The following is a 26,144-nucleotide window of genomic DNA, read 5'->3' as shown; positions in this document are numbered from 1 at the left end:
CATGCACTTGGGTCATATGAACATGTGATGGCCAGTGACTGACATCGTGTATATTGTATAGGGCAGGTCATCTTCTGCTCCTACTCGATGGGAATTCAGGGGGAACAGGGACCCGTTCCACAAAGGGATCTTAGGACTAAGACTGTCGCAAGTCTGTGTTGTTGGGAGTTACGATCGTCTTTGCGCTAAAATTGCTTTGTGGAACGGAGCCTAGGAACCTGTTCCTCAAAGCGATCTTAGTGCTAAGTTGGTCGTATGTCCCATACTTTATCATAGGCTTACGATCAACGTAGCACTATGATCGCTTTGTGGAACGCGGTCTTTAGCAGCGCGTGATCGCTGTAAGGACTGATGGGGCCCTCTTGAACAAAGTTACAGTAAAGTACGGTTATAACGAACTCAAAGGGACTACTAATTTTAGTTCGTTATAACCGTAGTTCGTTATAAGCATATATACAGCATAATACAGCTAATTATCGGGACCAAAAAAGTAGTTCGTTATATCCGTCAGTTCGTTATAAGCGTGTTCGTTATAACCGTAGTTTACTGTATCTCAGGATGCACTTGCTTTAGCATTGTTAATACCTTATTGTTCCATAAGATAATCATCTTCTTTTCCTCCCCTTCTCCGTGGAGTTACAATGGCCGAACGCTGTGTGCAAGCAGCCCTGACTGATTGCGTCATGGGTCTCGGTGACGTAGATTGTTGCTCGTGCTATCAATCTCTGGTTTGAGCTGCAGAGTTAGGTAGACAAATAAAAAAACAAAGGGAAGAGATAATCGAATATTCGAGCAATGGTTTTATGTCCAACGTGATAATTCGTTTGTGTGTTACGGGACCTGCTTTTATATGAAACCGTACGATCTAACGACCTGTGTACTATTATTACTCAGTGATGGTTATATGTTAACCTGTACTGGTCCAAGGGAGGTCAGCGTGTGTGTGTGTGTGTGTGTGTGTGTGTGTGTGTGTGAGAGAGAGAGAGAGAGAGAGAGAGAGAGAGAGAGAGAGAGGGAGTGTGTGTGTGTGTGTGTGGTGTGTGTGGTGTGTGTGTGAGTGTGCGTGTATACGTGCGCGTGCGTCTGTGTGTGTTTGTGAGTGTTGTGTGTGTATGTGTTGTTTGTGTGTGTATGTGTTGTTTGTGTGCGCACTTTGAGTGTGTGTCTGTGTGTGAGCGTGAGATAGTGTGTAAGTATGTGTGAGAGTGTGTAAGTGTGTGTTGTGAGTGTGTGAGTATGTGAGAGTGCTGTGTGTGTGTGAGTGTGGTAAGTGTGAGTGTGTCTGTGTGTAGGGGTACGTCCCCTCCTCTCCCCGCCATTTGACGTCTATACATTTAGAAGTTTAATAATATCGGTCATTGAGTATACAAGCTTAAACATATAACCATAACTCATTTGGTAATATGTTTTCAACACAAATAATATGACAATGAAACGCAAACTTCTAGGATTAACCTTCCGCCCCTAACTACATTTATGACGAAGAGGCAAAAACCTCCCCAAGGATTTTTCGGTAACCTTCTACAGTTCCTAAACTACAGGTTCCATGTAAACTAAAACCATTATCAGGATTATGCTTATCCGTATTTGATTAGTTCTTGATTAAATATATCCGTGTAATAGGTTAAGTAGTGGTACCCCTTCCCCTACCGCCCTCAACTGATTAGCTTTGACACATGCCAGGGAGAGGATATTATATAAAACAAAATGGCTTCAAGCTGTCACAACAATGGAAGCACGACAGATACATATCAATCATATTCATAATTCCTTTCATAACACCATATCAATGTCAACTGTTCGTCACGTGATACTCCAGAAGGGATCTCCTTGTGGCACAGTAATCTATGACTTTCATGTAATGCTAAACTTATACGTGTACGTTATTGAGTTGATACCTGTAACGCCGGACGCTGGAGGTAACACACCTGAGCGCTGATTGTTACACACCTGTAAATTACCTGTGATCTCGGGGGATCACGTGAGACTAACACTCAGTCGGTTGTAGTAATGACATGTTTCGCTGACAGAGAAGATTGTTATTCTCATGTGTCATGTAACAGGCTTATTTGTAAAGCGTCGGAAAGAGGAGATCTGTGCAAGATCCCCGGCGTCTTTGACAAGTAATATGTAAGTAGAAAATAAGTAAAATTAGTAGGTTTCTGAAGATGTTTACTGAGATAGGACTTTGTACAAACACAGTGTTTGATAATAACTGTCCCTCGTGTCCCTCGTGCGGATCCCCAACAACACTTTTTGTCCTACGAGGTGACTTAATGGATCGGGTGGTCAGGCTCGCTGACTTGGCTGATAGCATGTCATTGCACCCCGATGGCGTGGATCGTTGATCACAATATCAATCACTGGTTTGTCTGGTCTAGATTCGAGTTTTTACAGGCTCTCGCAATATAACTAGGCTATGTGTGTTTGCGTTTGTGCGTGCATGTGCGTATGCGTATGCGTGTGCGTGTGCGTGTGCGTTTAATAATCGAGGATAATTTCCAGGTGGGTTACTCGATAAATAAAAGGTTCAGGTGTATTAAAAATACACCTGAACCTTTTACTAATCGAGTAACCCAGTAGACCCCTAAAACAATATTCACTCTGTGAACATCCGGGTCACATGCGAGGTGAGACCATCCAAATTGTTCTTCCCGATCGCCCCTGAAAATACCTTGAATCTTTGGAGTTGGTTTGTTCCGAGCGTACCTCGAACTGTTGCCTAACTCGAAGTTGACTATCTCAGCCGAACTTCACGGGCATAATGTAATATACTACTCAAAAGAAGTTAAGGAGTACCGATTCTTTCATATTACTGTAGTTAATCTGTCATGTCACATTAACGATGGAAATATGAATCAGGTGGTCCTTAACTTCTTTCGTGTAGTATGTATTAGACTTACATTTAGTCTCTGAAATCTTACACAATATCCCTCTTGACTCCTGGCTAGACTTGCTTTCGTATGCGTTTCAAGATTATTTTTTTTTCATAAAATAAATATATTCCACGGTCGTGGTGCAGGACTAAGTATGTATGAACAGACGAATTTCAGTGGTAGAATATATTTTCTTTCGGTTTAATGAAGATTGATCAAGATCGGGTGGTCTTACTATTTGACCTGGATAATCTGGGTCTTTATAGCATGACGGTGTGGGTCGTTGCTCATGTTATCAGCCACTGGTTTACCATTTCCAGACTCGACCACGTTCGGGCAGCCGTGATACAGCTGGAATACTGCGCCGTAAAACAGCATTCACACTATACAGCATAGTCGTCTTGACCACATAATCCACACCTCATCCTTGAATCTCGGAGGCGGTATGGTAGCCTTGAGGTCAAAGCGTTCGCTCTTCACGCCGAAGGCCCAGGTTCGATTCCCCACATGGGTACAATGTGTGAAGCTCATTCAGGTGTTCCCGCCGTGATATTGCTGGAAAATTGCTTAACGCGGCGTAACACAATACTCACTCACTCACTTGAATCTCGGAGGCGATAGGGTAGCCTTGAGGTCAAAGCGTTAGCTCGTCACGCCGAAGGCCCAGGTTCGATTCCCTACATGTGTACAATGTGTGAAGCCCATTCAGGTGTTCCAGCCGTATTAATTGCTGGAATATTGCTTAACGCGGCGTAACACAATACTCACTCACTCACTTGAATCTCGGAGGCAATAGGGTAGCCTTGAGGTTAAAGCGTTAGCTCGTCACGCCGAAGGCCCAAGTTTGATTCCCCACATGTGTACAATGTGTGAAGCCCATTCAGGTGTTCCAGCCGTATTAATTGCTGGAATATTGCTTAACGCGGCGTAACACAATACTCACTCACTCACTTGAATCTCGGAGGCGATAGGGTAGCCTTGAGGTTAAAGCGTTACCTCGTCACGCCGAAGGCCTAGGTTCGATTCCCCACATGGGTACAATGTGTGAAGCTCATTCAGGTGTTGAAATATTGCTTAACGCGGCGTAACACAATACTCACCCACACCGAATCCTCTGGGTGTTTATTCCGCGTTATGTTCCCACGGAGAAACTTTATGCGCCAGTGCGGCCGATATGATAATCCAAATATAATACCAGTGATATTTATAAAAATGTAACATTATAAACAGAGTAAAAACCAACAAAAGAGAACTGAAATGTCAAATAAGTCTGTCAGCCTCTGCCCTTTAATGTAATGTATCCACACATAATCTTCTTGTGTATTATGTATACATAAACATGTATCTGCAAACTGTCTCAGGTGTCAAGCAGTATTATAATACACGTCAGAGGTCGTGTGATGTGCGCTCGCTGTCTCGGCAGTTATTGAATAGCTGGTTGACAGCTGACATTGTTTGACGGTAGCGCTCACGTCCATATGCAGTTTAACTCGACACGTCATTACTGACTAGTCACCGAGATGCTCAATACTGCTAAAGCGGCTTTAAGCAATATTTACTCACTCACTCACCGACATGGCTACTTATGTCGATATTCTTTGTATTTTCTGTCAAACTGTTTGCAGGAAACACATTCTATTTATGTGGAGTATTTATTTAAGACATGAACTCGAAACATTTACAAATGTTGATTTATGATGAAAGTGTGTTTTGGAGTAACTCTGACAGAATGTTAAGCCCCTGACTGCCCCGACCTGGGGTGTCTGTCTGTGTGACCACGTTACGTCACACCGTCAGATTCACGTGTACCCACGCAGGTAAACACATCTCTCGGTGCAGGGTGTAATTAGACGCAAGGCTTCAAGCATGATTCCACAACTCAAACACTCATGGCCTCGTTATGAGGACGGGTCAATGTTTGTTACGCTCCGATCATGGTGTGGGCTTGTCCCGATGGAAGTGTTGAACGTGAGGAATGGGACGCCTTGCGTTGATTCGGGGTACTTTAGGTACCCGTATGTTCGTATGTATACACCTTCATCAACTGTCCCTAGGATGAGCAGCCGTCTTAAGGCTGGACACGGAGCAACGTCCCTTGGAATAATGCCACCCTGTGAAATGCCCCACGGAATAATGCCACTTTGTGTAATGCCTGTCGGAATAATGTCACTTTGTTTAATGCCCCTCGGTATAATAACATTTGGTGTAATATCCCTCGGAATAGTGCCGTTTTGTGTAACATTCCTCAGAATAATGCCACTTTGTGTAATGCTCCTCCGAATAATAACATTTGGTGTAACATCCCTCGGAGTAATGCCACTTTGTGTAATTTTCCTCACAATAATGCCACTTTGTTTAATGCCCCTCGGAATGATAACATTTGGTGTAACATCCCTCGGAATAATGCCACTTTGTGTAATATTCCTCAGAATAATGCCACTTTGTTTTAATGCCTCTCGGAATGATAACATTTGGTGTAATATCCCCCGGAATAATGCCACTTTGTGTAATATTCCTCAGAATAATGCCACTTTGTTTTAATCCCATCGGAATGATAACATTTGGTGTACTATCCCTCGGAATAATGCCACTTTGTGTAATATTCCTCAGAATAATGCCACTTTGTTTAATGCCTCTCGGAATAATAACATTTGGTGTAATATCCCCCGGAATAATGCCACTTTTTGTAATATTCCTCAGAATAATGCCACTTTGTGTTATGCCTCTAAGAATAATAACATTTGGTGTAATATCCCTCGGAATAATGCCACTTTGTGTTATATTCCTCAGAATAATGCCACTTTGTTTTAATGCCCATCGGAATGATAACATTTGGTGTAATATCCCCCGGAATAATGCCACTTTTTGTAATATTCCTCAGAATAATGCCACCTTGTGTAATGCCTCTAAGAATAATAACATTTGGTGTACTATCCCTCGGAATAATGCCACTTTGTGTAATATTCCTCAGAATAATGCCACTTTGTATAATGCCACTTGAAGACATTGTACGCGAGGGTCAGTTGGGTAGTTAATAAGCGTCTATTCCCCTCGCCACTGAATACCAGGTTCGATTCCCCACATGGTTACAACTAATTGTTTTAGACCGTCTTGTCCGTCTCCGTCTTGATTTGGCTGTAATATTGCTAAAGGCGGCGTGAAACAATATGCACTCACTGATGTTTACACATTCTAAACATGGTTGTGACATTTACAAACATCATATGAAACGTTTCGTGGATTCACAAGCTCACCATGTCGATACCGATTATCAAATTATCCCAGACCAACTTCAGCTAGGTGTGAAACTATATTGTGTTGATTCAAGATACTTACATTTCCTTTACGTATAATCACGCGACACGACACCGCCATGTCCCGTCATGGAGTAGAACACCATAGTGATGGAATCTGACTCAAAATGTCGGCCATAATATGCTTTCGTCGTGTCACTTCTCGTAAGTGAGAGAAAAGCAACATTCCAGCTACGTGCTTTTAAGTTGTTTTTTGTTTTGTTTAGCAATATCCCAGCTATATGACGGCGGTCTGTTGGTTTGTTTGTTGTTTAACGCCGCACTCAGCAATATTCCAGCTATATGACGGCGGTCTGTTGGTTTGTTTGTTGTTTAACGCCGCACTCAGCAATATTCCAGCTATATGACGGCGGTCTGTAAAGAATCGAGTCTGGACCAGACAATCCAGTAGTCGCCTCTTACGACAAGCATGGTCTCCTCTTACAGCAGGCATGGCTTGCTGAGGCCTATTCTACCCCGGATCTTCACGGTTCGCTTTTAAGTAAAACAGTTTCAATTTATCCAGGATAAAAAAATCCCCCAAAACGTCCACCTATCTCACGACGGCCTGTAAATTACTGTATTGACTAGACAAAACAATGGATGATATACTGAGCAATGATCAATGTCATGGCACGAGGCTCAATTCAGACATGACTCCACCATCTCCATTTTATCCGTATCTTAAGACGCGCATTAAATCCTTGAGATCACCAAGGACACCCCACGTGTCGGCAAAGTCGTCACAGATGAACTAATACAATTATACCTAAAAAGGTGAAGCCAGGATTTAACTTCGAGTTTGGCAACAGTTCGAGGATTAACCCAACCGTAAGAGCTCAAAATATATGCTTCATGTCTTAATCCGTGTTTACTGTCCAATCTAGTCCTGTTCAGCGCTCACTGACCTCCGTCCTCTTTCCCACTGTATACGCAGGGAAAGCCAGTTCTGATAAATATAATGCAAACATTGTGCGCTTTTAAGGACAACCAGTCAGTGTATTCACAGATCTCGTGCCACGGATATGACCCTTCAGCTACTATATCGCTTTTAACCTGACCTAAATATCGCGCGACAATCGCGTGCAGGTAGCAAGCGTAGCAGACGACAGCGGGTGGAGCGGATACAAGCAGACGACAAGGTAGGCTAAACGTGCCTCCATCTTTGTAATCTCACAATTTACACCCGGGTCACATCTTGTTGAGTTGTCAGTAGTCTGTAGCTTTCGGTGTGCTTCACCTGTAATCAATACTCTAACGCTACAGGTGGACAGAGACCTGTCACTCCTATCAATCCGAGTGATTACTGGGTTATGTAATAGTGACACATGGCGACGGGTGTACTGTTATGTGACAGTCGGTGCAGACACCCGACGGGGTGGTTGTTGCTGTCAGCGACTCATACCATATGATACATACACATGTGAGCGAGATGCAGATAGACCTAGATTAGTGCCACTGGTTGCAAGTACGTTTGAGTAAGATCAATATGAAGGTTATGAAGTTCTCTCCGTTTTAATAACCTGTATGAAGATAGGTAAGGATAACCTGCTGATGAATCGGCATATATACACGGGACCCTGTCTCGAATACATTGTTCGCTAGTAAGGCAGATGTATCTTCCTAGTGTGTGTTATTGGTCTCTCTTGAACACCGATTCCATTACACGTGTGTACGGACACAGCTGAAGATAGCGAAGCGGTGTATATGACTGTCACACAATGTACTTCCTGCGCTGAGATTGAAAGCGACCTTAACGCTGACCCAGTGTAACAGGACAGGGGTTGCCTCACAGCGGCCCTGCCCTGCTGGGGACACGAAGCCGGCCTGCGTCATTGTGTGGGGGCAGGGGTTTAGTTAGGTAAACAGAGCTACGAAGTGGAGAGAACTTTTGATTAGACGGGGGATATATGTGTGTCATATCAAGTGGACGTCATGATCACCCTGTGATTACAATTAAGGAAAGAATTTAGGGCGGTGCCCCTCTGTATGTGGGAAGCAATGGGCCGTGGCCATTCATGTGCCACAATGTGTCTCTGTCGCTCTGTATATGGCCTTGTGTATATATACCCTGTATCATGCATTGCATCCATATGGGGCACATCTACCCGTTGCCCCTTCATTGAGCACAGACACCGTATATGTAGCCATGTGCCCCTTCATTGAACACGGACACAGTATATGTAGCCTTGTGCCCCTCCATTGAACACAGACACCGTAAATGTAGCCATGTGTCCCTTCATTGAACACAGACACCGTATATGTAGCCTTGTGCCCCTTCATTGAACACAGACACCGTATATGTAGCCATGTGTCCCTTCATTGGGCACAGACACCGTATATGTAGCCATATGCCCCTTCATTGAACACGGACACCCTATATGTAGCCTTGTGCCCCTTCATTGAACACAGACACCGTATATGTAGCCTTGTGGACCTTCATTGAACACAGACACCGTATATGTAGCCTTGTGCCCCTTCATTGAACACAGACACCGTATATGTAGCCTTGTGGACCTTCATTGAACACAGACACCGTATATGTAGCCATGTGCCCCTTCATTGAGCACAGACACCGTATATGTGGCCTTGTGCCCCTTCATTGAACACAGACACCGTATATGTATCCATGTGCCCCTTCATTGAACACGGACACCGTATATGTATCCATGTGCTCCTTCATTGAACACGGACACCGTGTATGTAGCCTTGTGCCCCTTCATTGAGCACCGTATATGTGGCTTTGTGAAGGGAATTGTGGCTCTCTAAAGGGCACTTCTAATCTGCACATTGCAATCCCACCTGCTGACACTGCTATTCTGTAATATGCCGCATGTGAACAAGGATCATCTTCGACTGTACAACTCTGGTAAATAAGCAACTTTCCGGTCTGTTAACTGTAGATATACCTGTCTATACGGCGGTCAGCTGTCGCTTTATAACGCTGCCGGTGTAGATACGTATTAAGTACCTATAGGCCGCGTCAGGTATCCCGACATAACGTTATCTACATTCCGGCAATTATCCCTGGTACAAGGGGACATCAGACCCTATCATTATTGTCTCACTTACGGGCACAAGCAGACTCATTCATCGTACAGTATATCCATCTTCATTAGTGTAAGTGATATAGGTGTATCATTCTGTGTATCTGTGCTGGCTTTGTCGGGTTACCAGAACGGTCTGTGCTCATATACCTCGGGATCTGTAACGTCGGTGATTTATCGCATGGTGGTATCACAAACACCCGTCTACATCAGTATGAGAACACGATACACATACTGTGAATTCTCGCTTATCCGGACGAAGGAACTTTCGGAACACAAACATACAATGACATTCATACCAATGATTCCTTAATCCAGTTTGTTAATCCGGACAATTTTAATGAGACTTTACCGTTCGGATTAATGGGGTTATTGTATATATTCTAAAAAATATTAACGACTACCTATTTTTTCATATTGCTGTAGTTTTTCTGTCATGGCAAGACTAACAATCCCACCAGTCTTTTTCATATAACTATAGTTAATACGTCATGGTATGATGGAGTAACTATAGTAATATGATCAAATCGGGTGGTCCTTAACATTTTAGTAGTATATAAGTTCACTTTAAACTCCAGTGGTTTTCCGGCAATGTCGTAACATACCCCAGGAATGTTGTCATGCAGAGTAACCATGATGATTATTTCATAACAGTGCCTGCCTTACACTTGAATCTCTACTCCAACGGCTGCAAATTTCAAATCACCCCGCCTGGCCCGGATCCTACTCATGTAGATCATCCCTGGTGATGTCAAGGGAAGCGTTCTGGCATCATTGAGATTCAGGAATGCCCCTAGCGGGATTAGCTGTATCCCAGAGCTGGCGGTGAATGTGGAGAACAGTGTTGTGTTTACGCCTAGATTCACAGTGTGACCTTATCCCGCTGACACTCCGTCTCTTCCGAAATCTCTCCGCTCCGCTGGTTTAGCGGTTTTATTGTTTTGTCTTTACCTCTTACCCTTTTACCTATTACATCCAGGTAAATGGCGGGCCAGTGAATGCAATCAAACGGTCAGTATCGATCTTAAACGCCGATCTTGCCCCACGCGAGGAGCAGACGACAAACCAGGTGTGTCTTGGCTCGTGCCAACTCAAACTGGTGATTATCTCAGTCGAGTCGCTGCACGGAGTAGCATCCGTCCCTTGCGAAGCAGACGACTCTCCATGCTAACAGAACGGATAGTTTCCTCTCTCGAACCTGAACTAAACCTTTAATCTTTTACTCGACACACCCTGTGTAATTGTCTTCCTAAAACACAAACTCGGGGAGTTCCGAGCTTGAGCACTCCACAGAGGACATCAATACTTTCATTCATGCTCCCGTGCAGTCACTTCTGCCTGTATGTCGTCATGTTGACAATTCTGAATGAATGTCGGCTCACGTGAGAAGGGAACTTCTTTGCCTGTTGATTCCCCAATGTGGGCGGCTGTTGGATGCGGCGAGGCTGTAGATCTGTGTTCAGACTCTCGAGACCAGCTGTTCCAACTTTCTTGAGTATGTCCTGAGCCAGCTGGATCTCGATGGGAGTGGAGACGGTGTCTGTTTCGGGGGTAAGAAGTCTACAGGAATGGACGATGATGGCCGTGCCCGGGGGTAGAGCCAGTGGACCTGGGGGTCAGCCTTCAAGACCCGGGAACAATCTCTCCGTTTCTGTAATACGTCGGTCAGGAGTTGGAAGTTTTGTCAACAGGAAGGTAAGGACAATTATCACAACCTCTGACGTATTCACATGCACGTGAAAATTGCACAACGTGTGATGTCAGTACCAATTGACATTGGGATCAGTACCGGTGGTCTTAATATGCTTAGATTCATAATCCCCAGTTTCCTCAATTTGTTATATGTTAACATCATAGATGCCTTATTACAGGACTGATCACAGACTTGTGTCATAAGACGTTCATTCTAACAATTCGTCCGTCCAGGAAATAACCGTGAAAGACACAGGTGATGCAGTCACCCGTTTGACAGTGAAGTGACAATTATGCGATACCCTGGACTCGGGTAGACTATCACGTTGTCAGCATTCCAGGACATACGTGTACACCGATGAACATCTCTTTATATAAGACAGTAAATATACTACCAACTGTATCATACGCCACGCTGATTCATGCATGAGAAGAAAAGCATTAGCTTTAACGACTTGTCGTGAACACTTATACTTTAAATACAAGCAATTAAGTTATTACGTGCGCTTAAGGTGACTATTTTTAATTCATTTGAATTACGCGTATTGATTGGCCTACATACGTATTTAATATACGTACGGCGGTACGGTTTGCCTTACAACTTGTTGTTATGTTTATGCAGCAGTCCTCGGCTTACAGAGGATCATGTCATCCAATGCATTACTAGGAAGCGGCTTTCATTGGCGTTTTACGTTTTTGTCACATACCCAATTAGATACTGGCAGAGTAGGAAGTGCAACACTACTCTAAACAGTGTACACATTTCATAGAACACGTCATTATTAAAGCTGGTGAGATTGCGTCTGTGCACCTATATCCTCCAACCCATTGGTGGGACTGTGGGTTAGCGTAGTGGTTAAAGCGTTCGCTCGTCAAGCCGAAGACCCGGGTTCGATTCACCACATGGGTACAATGTGTGAAGCCCATTTGTGGTGTCCCCCGTCGTGATATTGCTGGAATATTGCTAAAAGAGGCGTAAAATCATACTCACTAACTCCAACCATTGATAGACAAACATAACCTCCATTTTGAAGGTGAACCTTGTATTTAATTTCACCTATTGTAGGGGATCATGTCATCCAATGCATTACCAGGAAGCGGCTTTCATTGGCGCTTTACGTTTTTGTCACATACCCAATGAGATACTGGCAGAGTAGGAAGTGCAGCACTACTCTAAACAGTGTACACAATTCATAGGACACGTCATTATTAAAGCTGGTGAGATTGCGTCTGTGCACCTATGTCCTCCTACCATTGATAGGACTGTGGGGTAGTCTAGTGGTTAAAGTGTTCGCTCGTCAAGCCGAAGACCCGGGTTCGATTCACCACATGGGTACAATGTGTGAAGCCCATTTGTGGTGTCCCCCGTCGTGATATTGCTGGAATATTGCTAAAAGAGGCGTAAAATCATACTCACTAACTCCAACCATTGATAGACAAACAAAACCTCCATTTTGAAGGTGAACCTTGTATTTAATTTCACCTATTGTAATGGAAATTATTTTTTTTAGGATGTAACATAACTCAATGGACTTTTAAATTTACTTCGATAAATCCGAAATTTATATGAAGCATTTACAGCTAGGGGAATAACATTATCCTTGTGATAACCGATTACTTCGTATACCACCGACTTCGTTACATCCGGAATTAACACCAGCAGTATCGTCAGTCATCAGGATTTGGGGAATAGCATCTTCGTAACAACCGATTATTCCACATACAACCGTCTTCGTTATATCCGAACATCATGTGACAGTGGCGTGAATAATCACGTCAGTATGATTCACTTCGTAATACCAGCACATTCGAATTTCACAATTTCGTCAAATCCGAAGTGGATCTACCTGTAGGAAAAAGATTTTCTCGCGTGTCACCGCTATTCAAAACACGTGGTCATTGTCACCTCTGGAGACAGATGCAAATGACAGTCGGACAAAGATGTTCAAATGAACATTCATCAAAATGGCCTTCTCAATGCTGGTATTGTAAAGCAAACGCCGGCGTCTTCGAGAATCACTGGCTATCGAGTAGCCTTGCTCCAAGTCTGTACTGACTGATAAGTCCATGGGTGTATAGTAACTCTATCCTTTTAATATAAGTCTAGATAAGCGGGCAATACACGGACTCCAGTCACATATAGGGACAACTTGTTCTTATTGATGTAATCCAGAAATTATGATTTGAACTAATAACTATTGCCTTAGAGACTTGTGCAAGTCTAGCTACCGAGCCAAGCGAGTCAATGGGTGGAGAGTCTCTCGTCACACACAGACATCAATCTTACGGAACTTCATTTACTGCGACATGGCGACTTAATGAGACAGAGATGAGCCGTTCTGTCTCAACAAGTCCCATCTTCATCATCAGGCCGTTCTCCAGGCATGTAATTGCTGTCTTCGGCTGACTGATGGAGCGCCTTTTCTATTTTAACATGAATTCATTTGTATTGGATGCTTGGGACTATTCCAAGCTAAAGGTGACTTTAATGCAAACACCAGCTGACCAGGGACTATGGCTGGGCGAGGTTTGCGGGGGGCGTTACGGGGACAGTGATTCACTCGAAGGCATTTGTGTGCGGGATGTACTCGGCAAGATACACCTCCCACAGTCTACACAGGGTTCAAGTGGTCACTTACCTGAGTTTACCTGTGCTTAATTAAGCCGAGATCAAAAGTGACCCTGACAGGTATTTCCTGTCGGCGTTACGTATCTCTTGATAGCTTTATATTGAGGGCCGCCGCTATAACAGAATATGCATGTAGTAATTCCAATTATAAATAATCAAACGCAACTAATGTTTCGAAATTGATTGACCTGTCTAGTTATATCACTTATATAATCAGTTACGAGAGATTGATATTGTAAGAAATCAGCTTCGTTTTTAATCGACCACTGGAGCAAATCTCGGGTTTGTATGATGCAGGTCAGTGATCGCATCATGTATCAAGCAGAATTCGCTACATAAAAAGTCGACTGTACACAAGGGTATCCTTGATTCATGAAGTTTCCCACTTTGTGTTGACCCCCGTCGTGATATTGCAGGGCTATTGCTAAAAGCGGCGTAAAAACCATACTCATTCACTCCCCTGAATGGAAATAATGCTGTGAGTTCTGTCAGTGGAAGGGCGATATGTTTTGCAAGGGTTGTTTATCTGCTGGCTGTTGGCATGTGTCAGAGGGATGTTAATCAACTCATTGGTGATAAGAAACTATTGCTTTTCACATTAAATTGCTGTGCGTTTCCTGTTGGAAAGATGAATGAGGCGTTAATGTGTACACATCGACGCCCCATCACGACCTAGTCCGACAAGTCCCCAGCCCCACGCCAACACACACACACACACACACACACAAACCACAGACACACACACTCACTACAGACACACACACACAGACACACCACACACACACACACCACAGACACACACACGCACACACAGAACACACACAGACACACACAACAGACACACACACTCACCACAGACACACACACACCACACACACACTCATCACAGACACACACACACAGACACACACACACACACGCGCACACACAACAGACACACACACAGAGACACAACACACACACTCACCACACACAGACACACACACACACACAGACACAACACACACACAACAGACACACACACTCACCACACACAGACACCCACTCACCACACACACACGCACGCACACGCACAACACACACATACACAACACACACACACACAACACATACACGTTACGCGTATATGCACGCGTTTGTATTTGAGACAGCGTACAACTAAGTACATGTATTTAAGGTTGTAGAAGATGGTAACAGTTGCGTCGAATGTCTTGAACCCCAACTAACCTCACTAGAGTACACTGCCTTGATGTGAGTGTGTTTATCCACAGTGCATCAGTTGATGTTAGTGTACATCTGTATAGCGAGTTCCCCCACTGCTACTACGCTGTCTATTTTGTCAGTGTGGAGTTATTGTGTTGTACATCAACGTGGCGCGATCGGAAGCACCGCTGACAGAAGACATCACTGTCACAATGAACCAGCTGATGAGATTACAGGGGATGAACTGCAATTATCCGGTAGTTGTCTACTGTTACTAGCTACACACTACTGCACATGGGTGTACCCGGTATTCGGGGATGCACACATCTTTCCCATATGATGCATACGGATGTGCCGGATATTCTTGAAGTCTTCAGCAACCCATGCTTCTCGTAAGAGGCGACTATGCTTGTCGTAAGAGGCGATTAACGGGATCGGTTGGTCAGGCTCGCTGACTTGGTTGTTGCATGTCATTGTATTCCAATTGCGTAGATCGATGCTGATGATGTTTATCACTGGATTGTCTGGTCCAGATTCGATTTATTTACAGACCACCGTCATATAGCTGGACTATTGCTGAATGCAGCGTTAAACAACAAACAAAGAAATAAAACCGGGTATTCGGTAATACGCAGGGGTGTATCAGGTAATCTGGGATACCAATGAGTGTGTCGGCAATTCGGGGATACGCAAGGTGAATCGGGTATTCGGTGATACAAACGGATGTACCATGTTTTCGGGGATACATACAGGTGTACCGAATGCTCAAAATATTATACCCAAGTTGTACATTATAACGTCCCAATGTGGGCATAGTTAATCAACTTTATTGAAACATTAGCAAGTTGTAGACTGGCGTCCTCCGAACCAGACGCTATCCGATATTGTTAGCAAATCCATGATAATTCCTAATCGAGAATTCAAGCTCGATACCCCTGTAACACCCCCTCCAATCAAGGCCACCTATCAATGCGTAGATCAATGCTCATGATATCAATCACTGGATTGTCTGGTCCAGACTCGATTATATACAGACCGCAGTCATATAGCTGGAATATTGCTGAGTGCGCGTTAAACACCAAACAAACAAACGCTAGGATCACAACCAGTTGACGTTGACGTTACACCTGAGCTGCCTCGTATCGTGCCTCGTTCAGTAATCACACAGCAGGCCATGCATGCAGTATCTGCTTGCGTGTGAGCCTGGGAACTTATGTGTGTATTTATGCTGTTAATGTCCCTCTCCGAGTTAGCATGGCGAGGGCCGTGTGTGCGACCCTGTCATTAGCCTGTCAGTCCAGGTGGAACATCTGCTTGTCACAGTGGCCAGTCAAGGCAAATACTATCAATAATGGCTCATAAAACTACCAACTGCGACACTTTATGGACATATACCCGCTGAAATGAATGTTTACACTTGATTTAGTAGCGACCTATTCGTAAATATTGATATGGACGTCCGATTGGCGGTCGTTCGTGGAGGACAATGTTTGGGGTTTTATGTCTGGACAGATCAAATTCAGGTTCTGGTCAGTGTGTTTACATCGCTCTTGACATCCATACATGCTTCTTCTGAAAACATCTTGAGTTGATGTCCAATAACCGTTTCAATAAGCGATCTTAGCGATACGAACGCTGTGACTGTCTTCTTAACATAGGATCCCTGAAGATCCGGGTGGAGAATAGGTCTTCAGCAACCCATGCTTGCTGTAAGAGGAGACTATGCTTGTCGTAAGAAGCAACTAATATTCCAGCTATATGAGGGCTGTCTGTAAATAATCGAGTCTGGACCAGACAATCCAGTAATTGACATCATAAGCATCGATCCACGCAATTGGAATACGATGACATGCATCAACCAAGTCAGCGAGCCTGACCACCCGATCCCGTTAGTCGCCTCTTACAACAAGCATAGTCGCCTTTTACGGCAAGCATGGGATGCTGAAGACCTATTCTACTTCAGTTGTTAAGAATATTGTTTTCAACAATAACGTCACACATGCCTGTTTCATGTGAATAGCTACGTATGCAGCGAAGTGATTAAAAGTCCTTTAGTCCCATCATACCCCGAACCCCCTGTACAGTCCTCTCGGGGATGATCTGCAGAAATCCTGCACGTCTTTAGGCAACACGTTTTAATCCTACAAGATTGTAACCATCACATTTCTAGTATGCCATGTTTACATGGCCCCATGGCGCCTCTGAGTAAAGCCCCTGTGAATACAACCCAACACTCACTAATTAGGCTAGATTACATAGAGTTTCACCCCGACGCCTAAACACAGGGGTGGCTTCCGGAAAACAAACATTTGTCTTAAACCATGGGTACACTTGATGTCCTAGTTTTACCCTCTTTCTTAAACACAGCTGATTAAAACACCGAAATCTACAACAAAAACACAAAGCAGATAAAAAAAGAAAAAAGATTGTGATTTTGAAATTCTGTCTAACAACAGAGTGAGTGAGTGAAACGAGGTGTACCCCATGTGAACAGCGGCTACCGATGGTTAGATGCGAAGGTAGTGCAGCTGTACTATGTGTTAATTGTGTACACAGTATGGGCTTGACTATCTCACGATTCGGCCCACAATATGGATATTTAAAACTACATCGTGATATCCATAGTTGACGCAACGATAACGTGTATACCAATCGCACTCGGAGCTAAGTTAACTTGACAGATAGCGATAGGGGCCTGTTTATTTCTCTGTTAAATACATTAATCTCTGTATAGAGCAAATTCACGCCTCACGATTGTGATAAGGTGAAAAGACCGTATCTGCTGGTTGAGACAAGCTCACGCAGATTGATGACTCGGCATATTTGTACAGAGTGGATGTGTAAAGACTCGTATAGTGAAAGGTCTTCACCGACTCTAATGTTACAGTTTTAGCGTCACCGTGAACATGACGTAATATTCGTTACAGTGTAGGGTGAGTAGAAATGTTTCGCTCAAGTTCTGTTCGTCATGAATATTTCTTGAGCAGCTCGTCACTTGTTACTTGTTTAATTTGGGGTTTGATCATTCTGTTATATCAAGTGACATTCTGTTATATCAAGTGACAGTTCTGTTGAATGTTCCGCTGACAATTCTGTAGACTGTTCCACTGACAATTCTGTTGAATGCTTCACTGACAATTCTGTAGACTGTTCCACTGACAATTCTGTTGAATGCTTCACTGACAATTCTGTAGACTGATCCGCTGACAATTCTGTTGACTGTTCCACTGACAGTTCTGTTGAATGCTTCACTGACAGTTCTGTTGAATGTTCCGCTGACAATTCTGTTGAATGTTTAGCTGACAATTCTTTTGAATGAGGTCCTCTCTACTGAGGTTGGTTACAATTAGGGCTGCAACGATACAGGAAGGTCACGATACGATACGCATCTCGATATTCTGGTCACGATACGATACGTATCTCGATACGCAATGATAAAAAAAACAACAAGACTTAAAGCATGTAAAGATTGAACCTGAACAGTCAAAATTATTTTATAATAACAAGACTACTGAAGTTGTTCAACTTTCCTTCAAAACAATTCAAAGTTCAAACACCAGAAAACAATTAATGTACTCCACCAGTGATACATCTTCAAAGAATTTTGATGCAATGGTCGAAGAAATTGTATCTGAAATTATTGTTTTATCAGGAATAATTTATTCCAATATCTTGTTACCTTAGTTGCAGCTTTTACGTTATAATTATATATTTATAATTATAAGAACCACAAGTGTAGCATTTTGGTACTGGTGATTGCTGTTGCAGGATATTTTTACGTATGGAACAAATTTGACCAGTCACCCTAGGGACTCCCCGTGCTACATGTATTTCGATTGCGATAACGTTACGTTGACATATATTAGCCAAATTGCCACAAATATGACTTTTAACGAGTCAAAGTATGGCATTTTTAATATATGTATCCATTCTCTAGCAACTAAAGTTCCTTTCAATGCGTCAAAAGCGGTAATCTGACCGTGGTTGCTGTATCTCTTCACACGCGATTTCACATAACTTAATGAAAATATTATTAAATGAAATTTTGAATAAAATTAATAAAATATATTACAAACACAAGTCCAGATATACAATGAACACGTTTTAATAACAAGATAGTATAATAATGGTATTGAATTGCGTACTTCAGTTCGGATTTGCTGACTGGTATTTTCGGTGTTATGTGCTTGCGGTGATCAGCTGATAATGTTTTATGAGATGGGGAAAACATCTGTCGGTGTAAAACCTGAGCTTATTAAAAATGTAAGTACGGTTTTTTGGGAGCCATGCGTTAGCGCGCGCTATAACCAAGTTAGCGGTTTATTGAAAGGCACAATGCCGAGGAAACGCTGTACTTGAGATTTGCGTTCCGTATCGTCGCATAACGATAAATGGGCCCACGTTTATCGTATATCGTATCGTGGGTCAAGTATCGCGATGCATCGGAATATCGGTGTATCGTTTCACCCTTAGTTACAATGTCTGTCGTTGCTCATGCAGTCAGCAAGTGGTTTACCTAGTCCAAAGGTGATTCCTTACAGCCACTGGGACATTGCTATCTACGACACTAAACAACATACGCTCTCTTACAACAGCATGGATTTGTTTGTTTGTTGTTTAACGCCGCAAAAAGCAATATTCCAAATATATGACGGTCCGTAATTATCTCGACCAGACAATCCAGTGATTGACACCATGAGCATCGATGACATGCATCAACCAACTCAGCGAGCCTGACCGTCTGATCCCGTTAGTCACCTCTTTCGGCAAGCCTAGTCGCCTCTTACGACAAGCAATGGTTGCTGAAGATCTATTCTAACCCGGATGTTCATGGGTGTGATAAGCATGAAGTTACGAGCTAGAAGATTCTAAACGAGGCTATTTTAAGATAAATTGTTGATTTGTTGGTAATGAACATGTCCATGAAGGATTCTAGGAATCGACCCTTGTCCCGTCTGCCGTAAGAAGCGACTAAGTTGTGTATCAGATGAACACAATGGTTGTATGTGTGGCACTAGAAAGTTACCTGCAGAACAAAAGTATTCAGTATGCGTCATCGTGATACTATCTCACTCTCGCTGTCAACCACTTGTTTGTGTGGCACATATTCGACTACCATAGTTCAGTCTGGGCCGTGTCACCCTATTCACAATCTCAGCCTCACTTTACAGGTGTTGAGTTTCGGCACCAGGCTAGCGTCTGTTACCTGGCGTCGGTTCCTTTGAAGTTAATTACCTGTTTCGGATTGCTAACACAGTAATCATAATTACTTGATGAGTTGGGAAACATCAATGTACATGTACCTTATCCTTGAACTATTTATGTCGCTATCACCTCGGAGTTTTCGAGTATATTGCAGCAGTGTTAAAGTTTGGTTTTATTGTTAGGGGCACGGGTGGGGCAGTTGTCTCAGGCGCCTGACATTTAGACACACCGGAAACCTATGATTGTGGGTTCGAATCCCGGTTCGCCCCGATTATGTTTCTAGGTTTGTCAGCGCCATACCCGTGTTCGTGGTTTCAACAAAGTGGTAAGCGTCTGAGACCTGCATCACTTCGGGCTTTCCTCCCACAGAAAGCTGACGCGCCGTGATATAACTGGAATACTGTTCAAAGCGGCGTCAGACCCAACTCACTCACTTCATCACGAACTGCCTCGTTAATATTTTTCACAATTTTTTACAATTTTTCTCTCTGGTTATATGATTTTGAGATTTGATCTTAGTTAATCCGAAAAGGGCACTGAATCTATGTCATCGTATCCCAATTGCGTGGATCGATGCTCATGATGTCAATCACTGGATTGTCTGGTCCAGACTCGATTATTTACAGACCGCCGACAAATATCTGGAATATTGCTGAGTGCGGCGTTAAACAACAAACAAACAAATCCAATGACACGACCACCGTGACATTTAATATAATATAATTCTTAAGGAGACCATTTATTTTAGCATGTTATGAAAAATATAACGCTAGGATTGGGATGTGACCTGGGCTATTGTATCCAAATGTTTATTTTCAATGTTTAGGTTACATGTCACTGTATCTGAGTGCCTGCATGAAAGAGCATTTGTTCAGAGAGGAGCGGTGATTTGCGTTGTATTAACTGTAATTTTTCCAAGCCTCCTCCCTGGCTTTTTCATCCAGCCGGTGTAGATATTGGCGCCCATATTTTATACGTCAGATCGTCGTCGACGATGTCGCCGAGGGGACTTTAGTAACGGACGCAGAGAGTTAACCCGCACGCGTGGCTTCAATCTCAATTCAATATTTGACAAAGTTTACATAGGATAGCGTTGCCTTTGTTGTGTGTTGTGTGTTGTGCGTTGTGTGTTGTGTGTCTGGAACTACGGAATGTGCCCCTGAGGGCATGCCGCCATCATTGCTCGGTGCAGTTTGAGCAACATGGATTAAGACGTTTGAGTACAGGGACGGAATTAAACCTGGTAGAGGTTCCCTCTAATCCTCATCCCCATAACAACACGATACCCAGACGGAAGATTATCAATTCAGTTCTGGATCGGAATTACGTTCCTGTCGCATTGTTTCAGCAAACTTGTCACTTCGACATGTGTTTGAGACGCGTCGAGACCCATGTTCGTCAAGTAAACCGTGATGGCTGAAGTCACCGCAAGGCTTCAGAGAGTATTAGGCTAATTAAAGACGTGACCAAGTCGCCATTCCTGCACCATCACTGTCGCCTGCCCGCCCCTCGGCTTTACATCGTCCACCCCTCATCTCTCACCTGTCCGTTACCTGGTATTTCATTTGGAAATACATGCTTCAACCGTCATGAGCGAAGTTATTTTCCACGCATTTTTTGTAAGACGATTTGCGCTCTTCCAGCGCTGGAAGCCAATTATTTTGCCATGTCGCCATGTCCCATTGTGATGTTGCGAATGCTGTATAGCCGTTATTTCAGACGGACGGGCAGGTTTCAATGTTGTAGTCTCACTGTGCATGTTTGGCCCCGAGATGATAGGGGTTGTAGCGACAGTAGGAGAGGACATGGGGTGACGAGGTTGTAGCAAAAGTTATGTTGTTGCGACAGTACGAGAAGACATGGGGTAACAAGGTTGTAGCGACAGTTATGTTGTAGCGACAGTACGAGAAGACATGGGGTGACAAGGTTGTAACGTTAGTAGAAGACAGTAGAAGAGGACATTGGGTGACAAGGTTGTAGTGTCGGTTCGGAAAGACATGGGGTGACAAGGTGGTGACGATAGTTGTTGTAGTGACATTACGGGAAGACATAGGTGACGACAGTGTTGGAAGACATGGTGACGAGCTGGTGACGACAGTGTTGGAAGACATAGGGTGACGAGCTGGTGACGACACTGTTGGAAGACATAGGGTGACGAGCTGGTGAAGACACTGTTGGAAGACATAGGGTGACGAGCTGGTGAAGACACTGTTGGAAGACAAAGGGTGACGAGCTGGTGAAGACACTGTTGGAAGACATAGGGTGACGAGCTGATGAAGACACTGTTGGAAGATATGGTAATGAGCCGGTGACAGCAGTGCTGGGAGACATAGGGTGACGAGCTGGTGACGACAGTGTTGGAATACATGAGTGACTAGCTGGTGTCGACAGTACAGGAAGACATAGGGTGACGAGCTGGTGACGACAGTACGGGAAGACATGGGGTGACGAGCCGGTGACAGCAGTGCTGGGAGACATAGGGTGACGAGCTGGTGACGACAGTGTTGGAATACATGAATGACTAGCTCGTGACGACAGTACAGGAAGACATAGGGTGACGAGCTGGTGACAGCAGTGCTGGGAGACATAGGGTGACGAGCTGGTGACGACAGTGTTGGAATACATGAGTGACTAGCCGGTGACGACAGTACAGGAAGACATAGGGTGACGAGCTGGTGACGACAGTACGGGAAGACATGGGGTGACGAGCTGGTGACAGCAGTGCTGGGAGACATAGGGTGACGAGCTGGTGACGACAGTGTTGGAATACATGAGTGACTAGCTGGTGACGACAGTACGGGAAGACATAGGGTGACGAGCTGGTGACGACAGTACGGGAAGACATGGGGTGACGAGCTGGTGACGGGTCTTGAAGGGGTGATGGTTATTAACAGGTGTAATATGCCCACAAGCCATAGATAGGTAGCAGTGTATACCCCCACACAGGCTTACACCATTCCCTACAGATCAACACGCTCCTCAGATTGGGTACGTGTTGTTCCAGGAGCTGTGACTGCTTCAGGATTTGATAGTGTACCAGTTATAGACCCAACCATGTCCTTTACCTCAACGCTACAACCAGCTTAGCCACGAAGCGGGGACAAAAAGTCAGACAAGAGATGTGATTGAACTGCGTTGGCAGATATTTAGCCGTGCCATGTGACTGTAACCAATATTTGTGTGTATGTTCGGGGATAAAGGGATCGGTTAGACTGGGTTGTTGCGCTGTGGCGAGGGCAGCACGGCCACCAGTTGGGCTTCGACCGTCGGTGTTTTAGGACACGTGGGGGCTCGCGTTGTGTAATAGCTGATGTGGCATCAAGTGACAGTCTGCAGGGCACTGTGCTGTGACCCCAGACAGCTCTCTAGTCATGGTGGGCGAGAGGTGACCTGGTGATCGACTGGGAGGGGATGCTTCTTTAATTAGACGGTGACTGTGACGACTGAAACGTCATCATGCCTTACATCGAGGAGGCGTGTGTGTTCTGTGATTTCCAAGTCATGGTAGGTGATTTGTTCAGGGGAATTCATAAGTGGGTTCATTGATTTTTATATCTGATATTTATATAATGATGAATGGTGTTATTTGTATACCTGTGAACGGTTTTACATTTCTGTATATATGTTATTGCAATAGTTAATGTCCAGACGCCTTCCCCCGACTGCCCCCATCTTCGTAACGCTTTGAAAAGCCCCCCCCCCCCCCCCCCCCCCACACACACACACACATATATACTGTTTTCCGTTAATATTGTGCCCTTATAACTCGCAATCGCAGATCAAATGGTCAAGTATTTGCTCAGGGCCATCTTATTAGAGGACATACCTTTGTTTAAGTTCTACCCCTGACACAAGAAGGCTCACCCTTTAGTTTGATACTTGCGATAAGCAAGAATGCAGATTATGTCTCAAGCAACCCGTGTCTATACTGGGCGTAATTGGCTGTCTGACCTTGCATGCATCTCCATCGACAACGTTGCTAGACGTAACACGTCATCGGCTCCGTGCACGACATTCTTCTCACCTGTCCCGCGTATCTGTAATTAGTAAAACTAACAAGTACCGGCGTCCACCGAGTTTTGTCCCGACCCAATGTCTGGGTCAAGTGCAGCGTATGACTGTGAAGCGACACGATCTGTGGTCCGTGTATGGGCGGACAGATAGGCACCGACAGACAGTATAGTATATACTGGGGTAGTACAGTCTTGTGTTCGTCATGTTCACGGCCAATTAATTACTGTGGAATCCATCATATCCGGACGCTGACTAATCCGGATTACTGTGAATACCGGACGGCATCTACGGTCCCGAATCGACTTCGATATAAGTAATATTTCTATCAATACGTCATTTCAAACTTCTCTATATCCTGCTATAATCTCACTAATACGGACGTTTTTCTAAACCGGACTTATTTTTTCAATCCCACACTAGTCCGGTTAAGACAGTAGCCACTTTACTTGTGTGGTGTTTCTTGGTGAGGAGGTTTTCTTTTCATGTGTACACTGGTCTCCTGAGTAACGCTCCATTATCCACCCTTGATTACGTACAGTGGAATCTCAGAAATTCGAACAACGGTAACTCGATGTATCGTTTAAGACGAAGTTACTTCATGTTCGCATCAGTACCGTTCCACTGTATCACTATATTACCCCACGTTACACAAACTCGGCCAAGTCGAAATAACGGATAAGACGATCAGGTTTGATAGGCAGTACCAGCATGACCGGCGAACAAAATTATGTTTTGTAAACCCTAAATGAAGCAAACTATTTTTGTCCTGTATTTCAAAAAAATTACTCTGGAAAACTAATCAACAAGACATACCCCCGACGCCCCCTCCCTCTCTCCCCAAGTCGCCATAATATAAAATCGCCCGTCCTTTGCAGATATTTCAACAATATTGGTCGGCCGTTCGTTATCTATGCATGTTTTTGTGTTTATTGTCAAGCTATGCCAGTGAAGGTTATTATCATTAACACAAATAGCATTGTTCAATTTGTTCTTTTCTCAACTCAAAAATAAATTAGAACATTATTAATGAACTTTTATTATTCAAACTGGTCCGACGGACCCTATGGTTAAATTCATTAATTTAAAATCATATTCATGACATGGAAGTGGTTAATACCGTTATTCGATAATCAAGAAGTCCGCTTCCTCCTAAATGCGACCTCTCTGCATGGGTCTCCGCTCGACACGAAGCCTTACGTTTGTCACGAATGTCTTGTCATGAATATTGATATTAAACATGTAAGTGTTAATACATTGATGATGGCATATAATGTGATAATCTCACACAAAACAGAGAGCGTAAACATCAGATATTTATTCGATATGAATATGACCCTCCCGTCATCCAGCCCACATACACGCTTATGGTCGGGTTATGCGGAAACTGGGGCAATATTTGGTCAGGTAATCCCTGTGTTGGTTGAAGCATCATTCTGCAATAAAGTCCCCAACACAAACAATCGGGTTCGGTTTGTTTGTCAATAACGGCGAGGATCAATCTCAGTTTCCAAATCCTGACTCAAAAGGCCATTTTGTACTCTACCGCATCCCAGCGCGATGATCACGTGACTGATGGAGACGTCCTCGTCGTGGATGCACTGATTTTGGTGATGTTGTCACAGAATCGTCTTCAAGATTATTTTGGTGTCTGTAAACATGTCAAAGAAACTCAGTCTTCATGACCAAATATGTTTTCGTTGGGGTTTTAGCTTTTTATGTCGTTTGTTTGGGGCGGTGTGGTTAAAGTGGTTAAAGCGTCAACTCGTCTCGCCGAAGTCCCGGGTTCGATTCCCCACATGTGTTCAATGTGTGAAGCCCATGTCCACCGCTGTGATATTGCAGAAATATTGTTTAAAAGGTGTGAAGTCCCCAATCTGAGACCATGTGCACAAAGAGATCTAACTGTAACATTGATGGACTCTATAATCGTAGAAAGATTGCTTGGTGTGCGCGGCCCTTCAGGGGACTAAAGTTGACATTGTGCCAAAATATTTAGTATGAGCATTAACGTTGATGATGATGATGATGATGATGATGTGATGATGATGATGATGATGATGATGATGATGATGATGATGATGATGATGATGATATGATAATACCTTCTGATAGTTCATGAACATGATTTTGAACGGTTCTGTCTTAATGCTGGTGGTGGTGATGATGACGATAAGTTCGATTAAAA

General features: G+C 43.8%; 1 protein-coding gene across 7 annotated transcripts in view; it reads left to right on the top strand.

Annotated features, from left to right (window-relative positions):
• The window catches only part of LOC124123129, a 91,055-nt gene that overhangs the window by 26,150 nt on the left and 38,761 nt on the right, over nucleotides 1–26,144 (top strand). Inside the window, exon 1 of one of the 7 annotated variants that reach the window (XM_048399087.1) lies at nucleotides 2,026–2,130. The exons of 3 other annotated variants lie outside the window; for them this stretch is intronic. Coding sequence is in view for 2 of the 4 variants with exons in the window: in XM_048399081.1 (XP_048255038.1) it covers nucleotides 10,738–10,911 (174 nt within the window). In the remaining 2 variants the exon portion in view is untranslated. Of the gene's footprint in view, nucleotides 1–2,025; nucleotides 2,131–7,172; nucleotides 7,312–10,219; nucleotides 10,912–22,875; nucleotides 23,450–26,144 lie in introns of those variants that run through there. 3 more of the 7 variants (XM_048399083.1, XM_048399081.1, XM_048399082.1) reach the window with 3 other exon arrangements.

This window comes from Haliotis rufescens, unplaced genomic scaffold, assembly GCF_023055435.1.
Source record: "Haliotis rufescens isolate VD_foot unplaced genomic scaffold, xgHalRufe1.0.p SCAF_19, whole genome shotgun sequence".
In the NCBI taxonomy this organism is placed as follows: Eukaryota; Metazoa; Mollusca; class Gastropoda; order Lepetellida; family Haliotidae; genus Haliotis; species Haliotis rufescens.
This window is presented reverse-complemented; position numbering and strand designations above follow the sequence as displayed.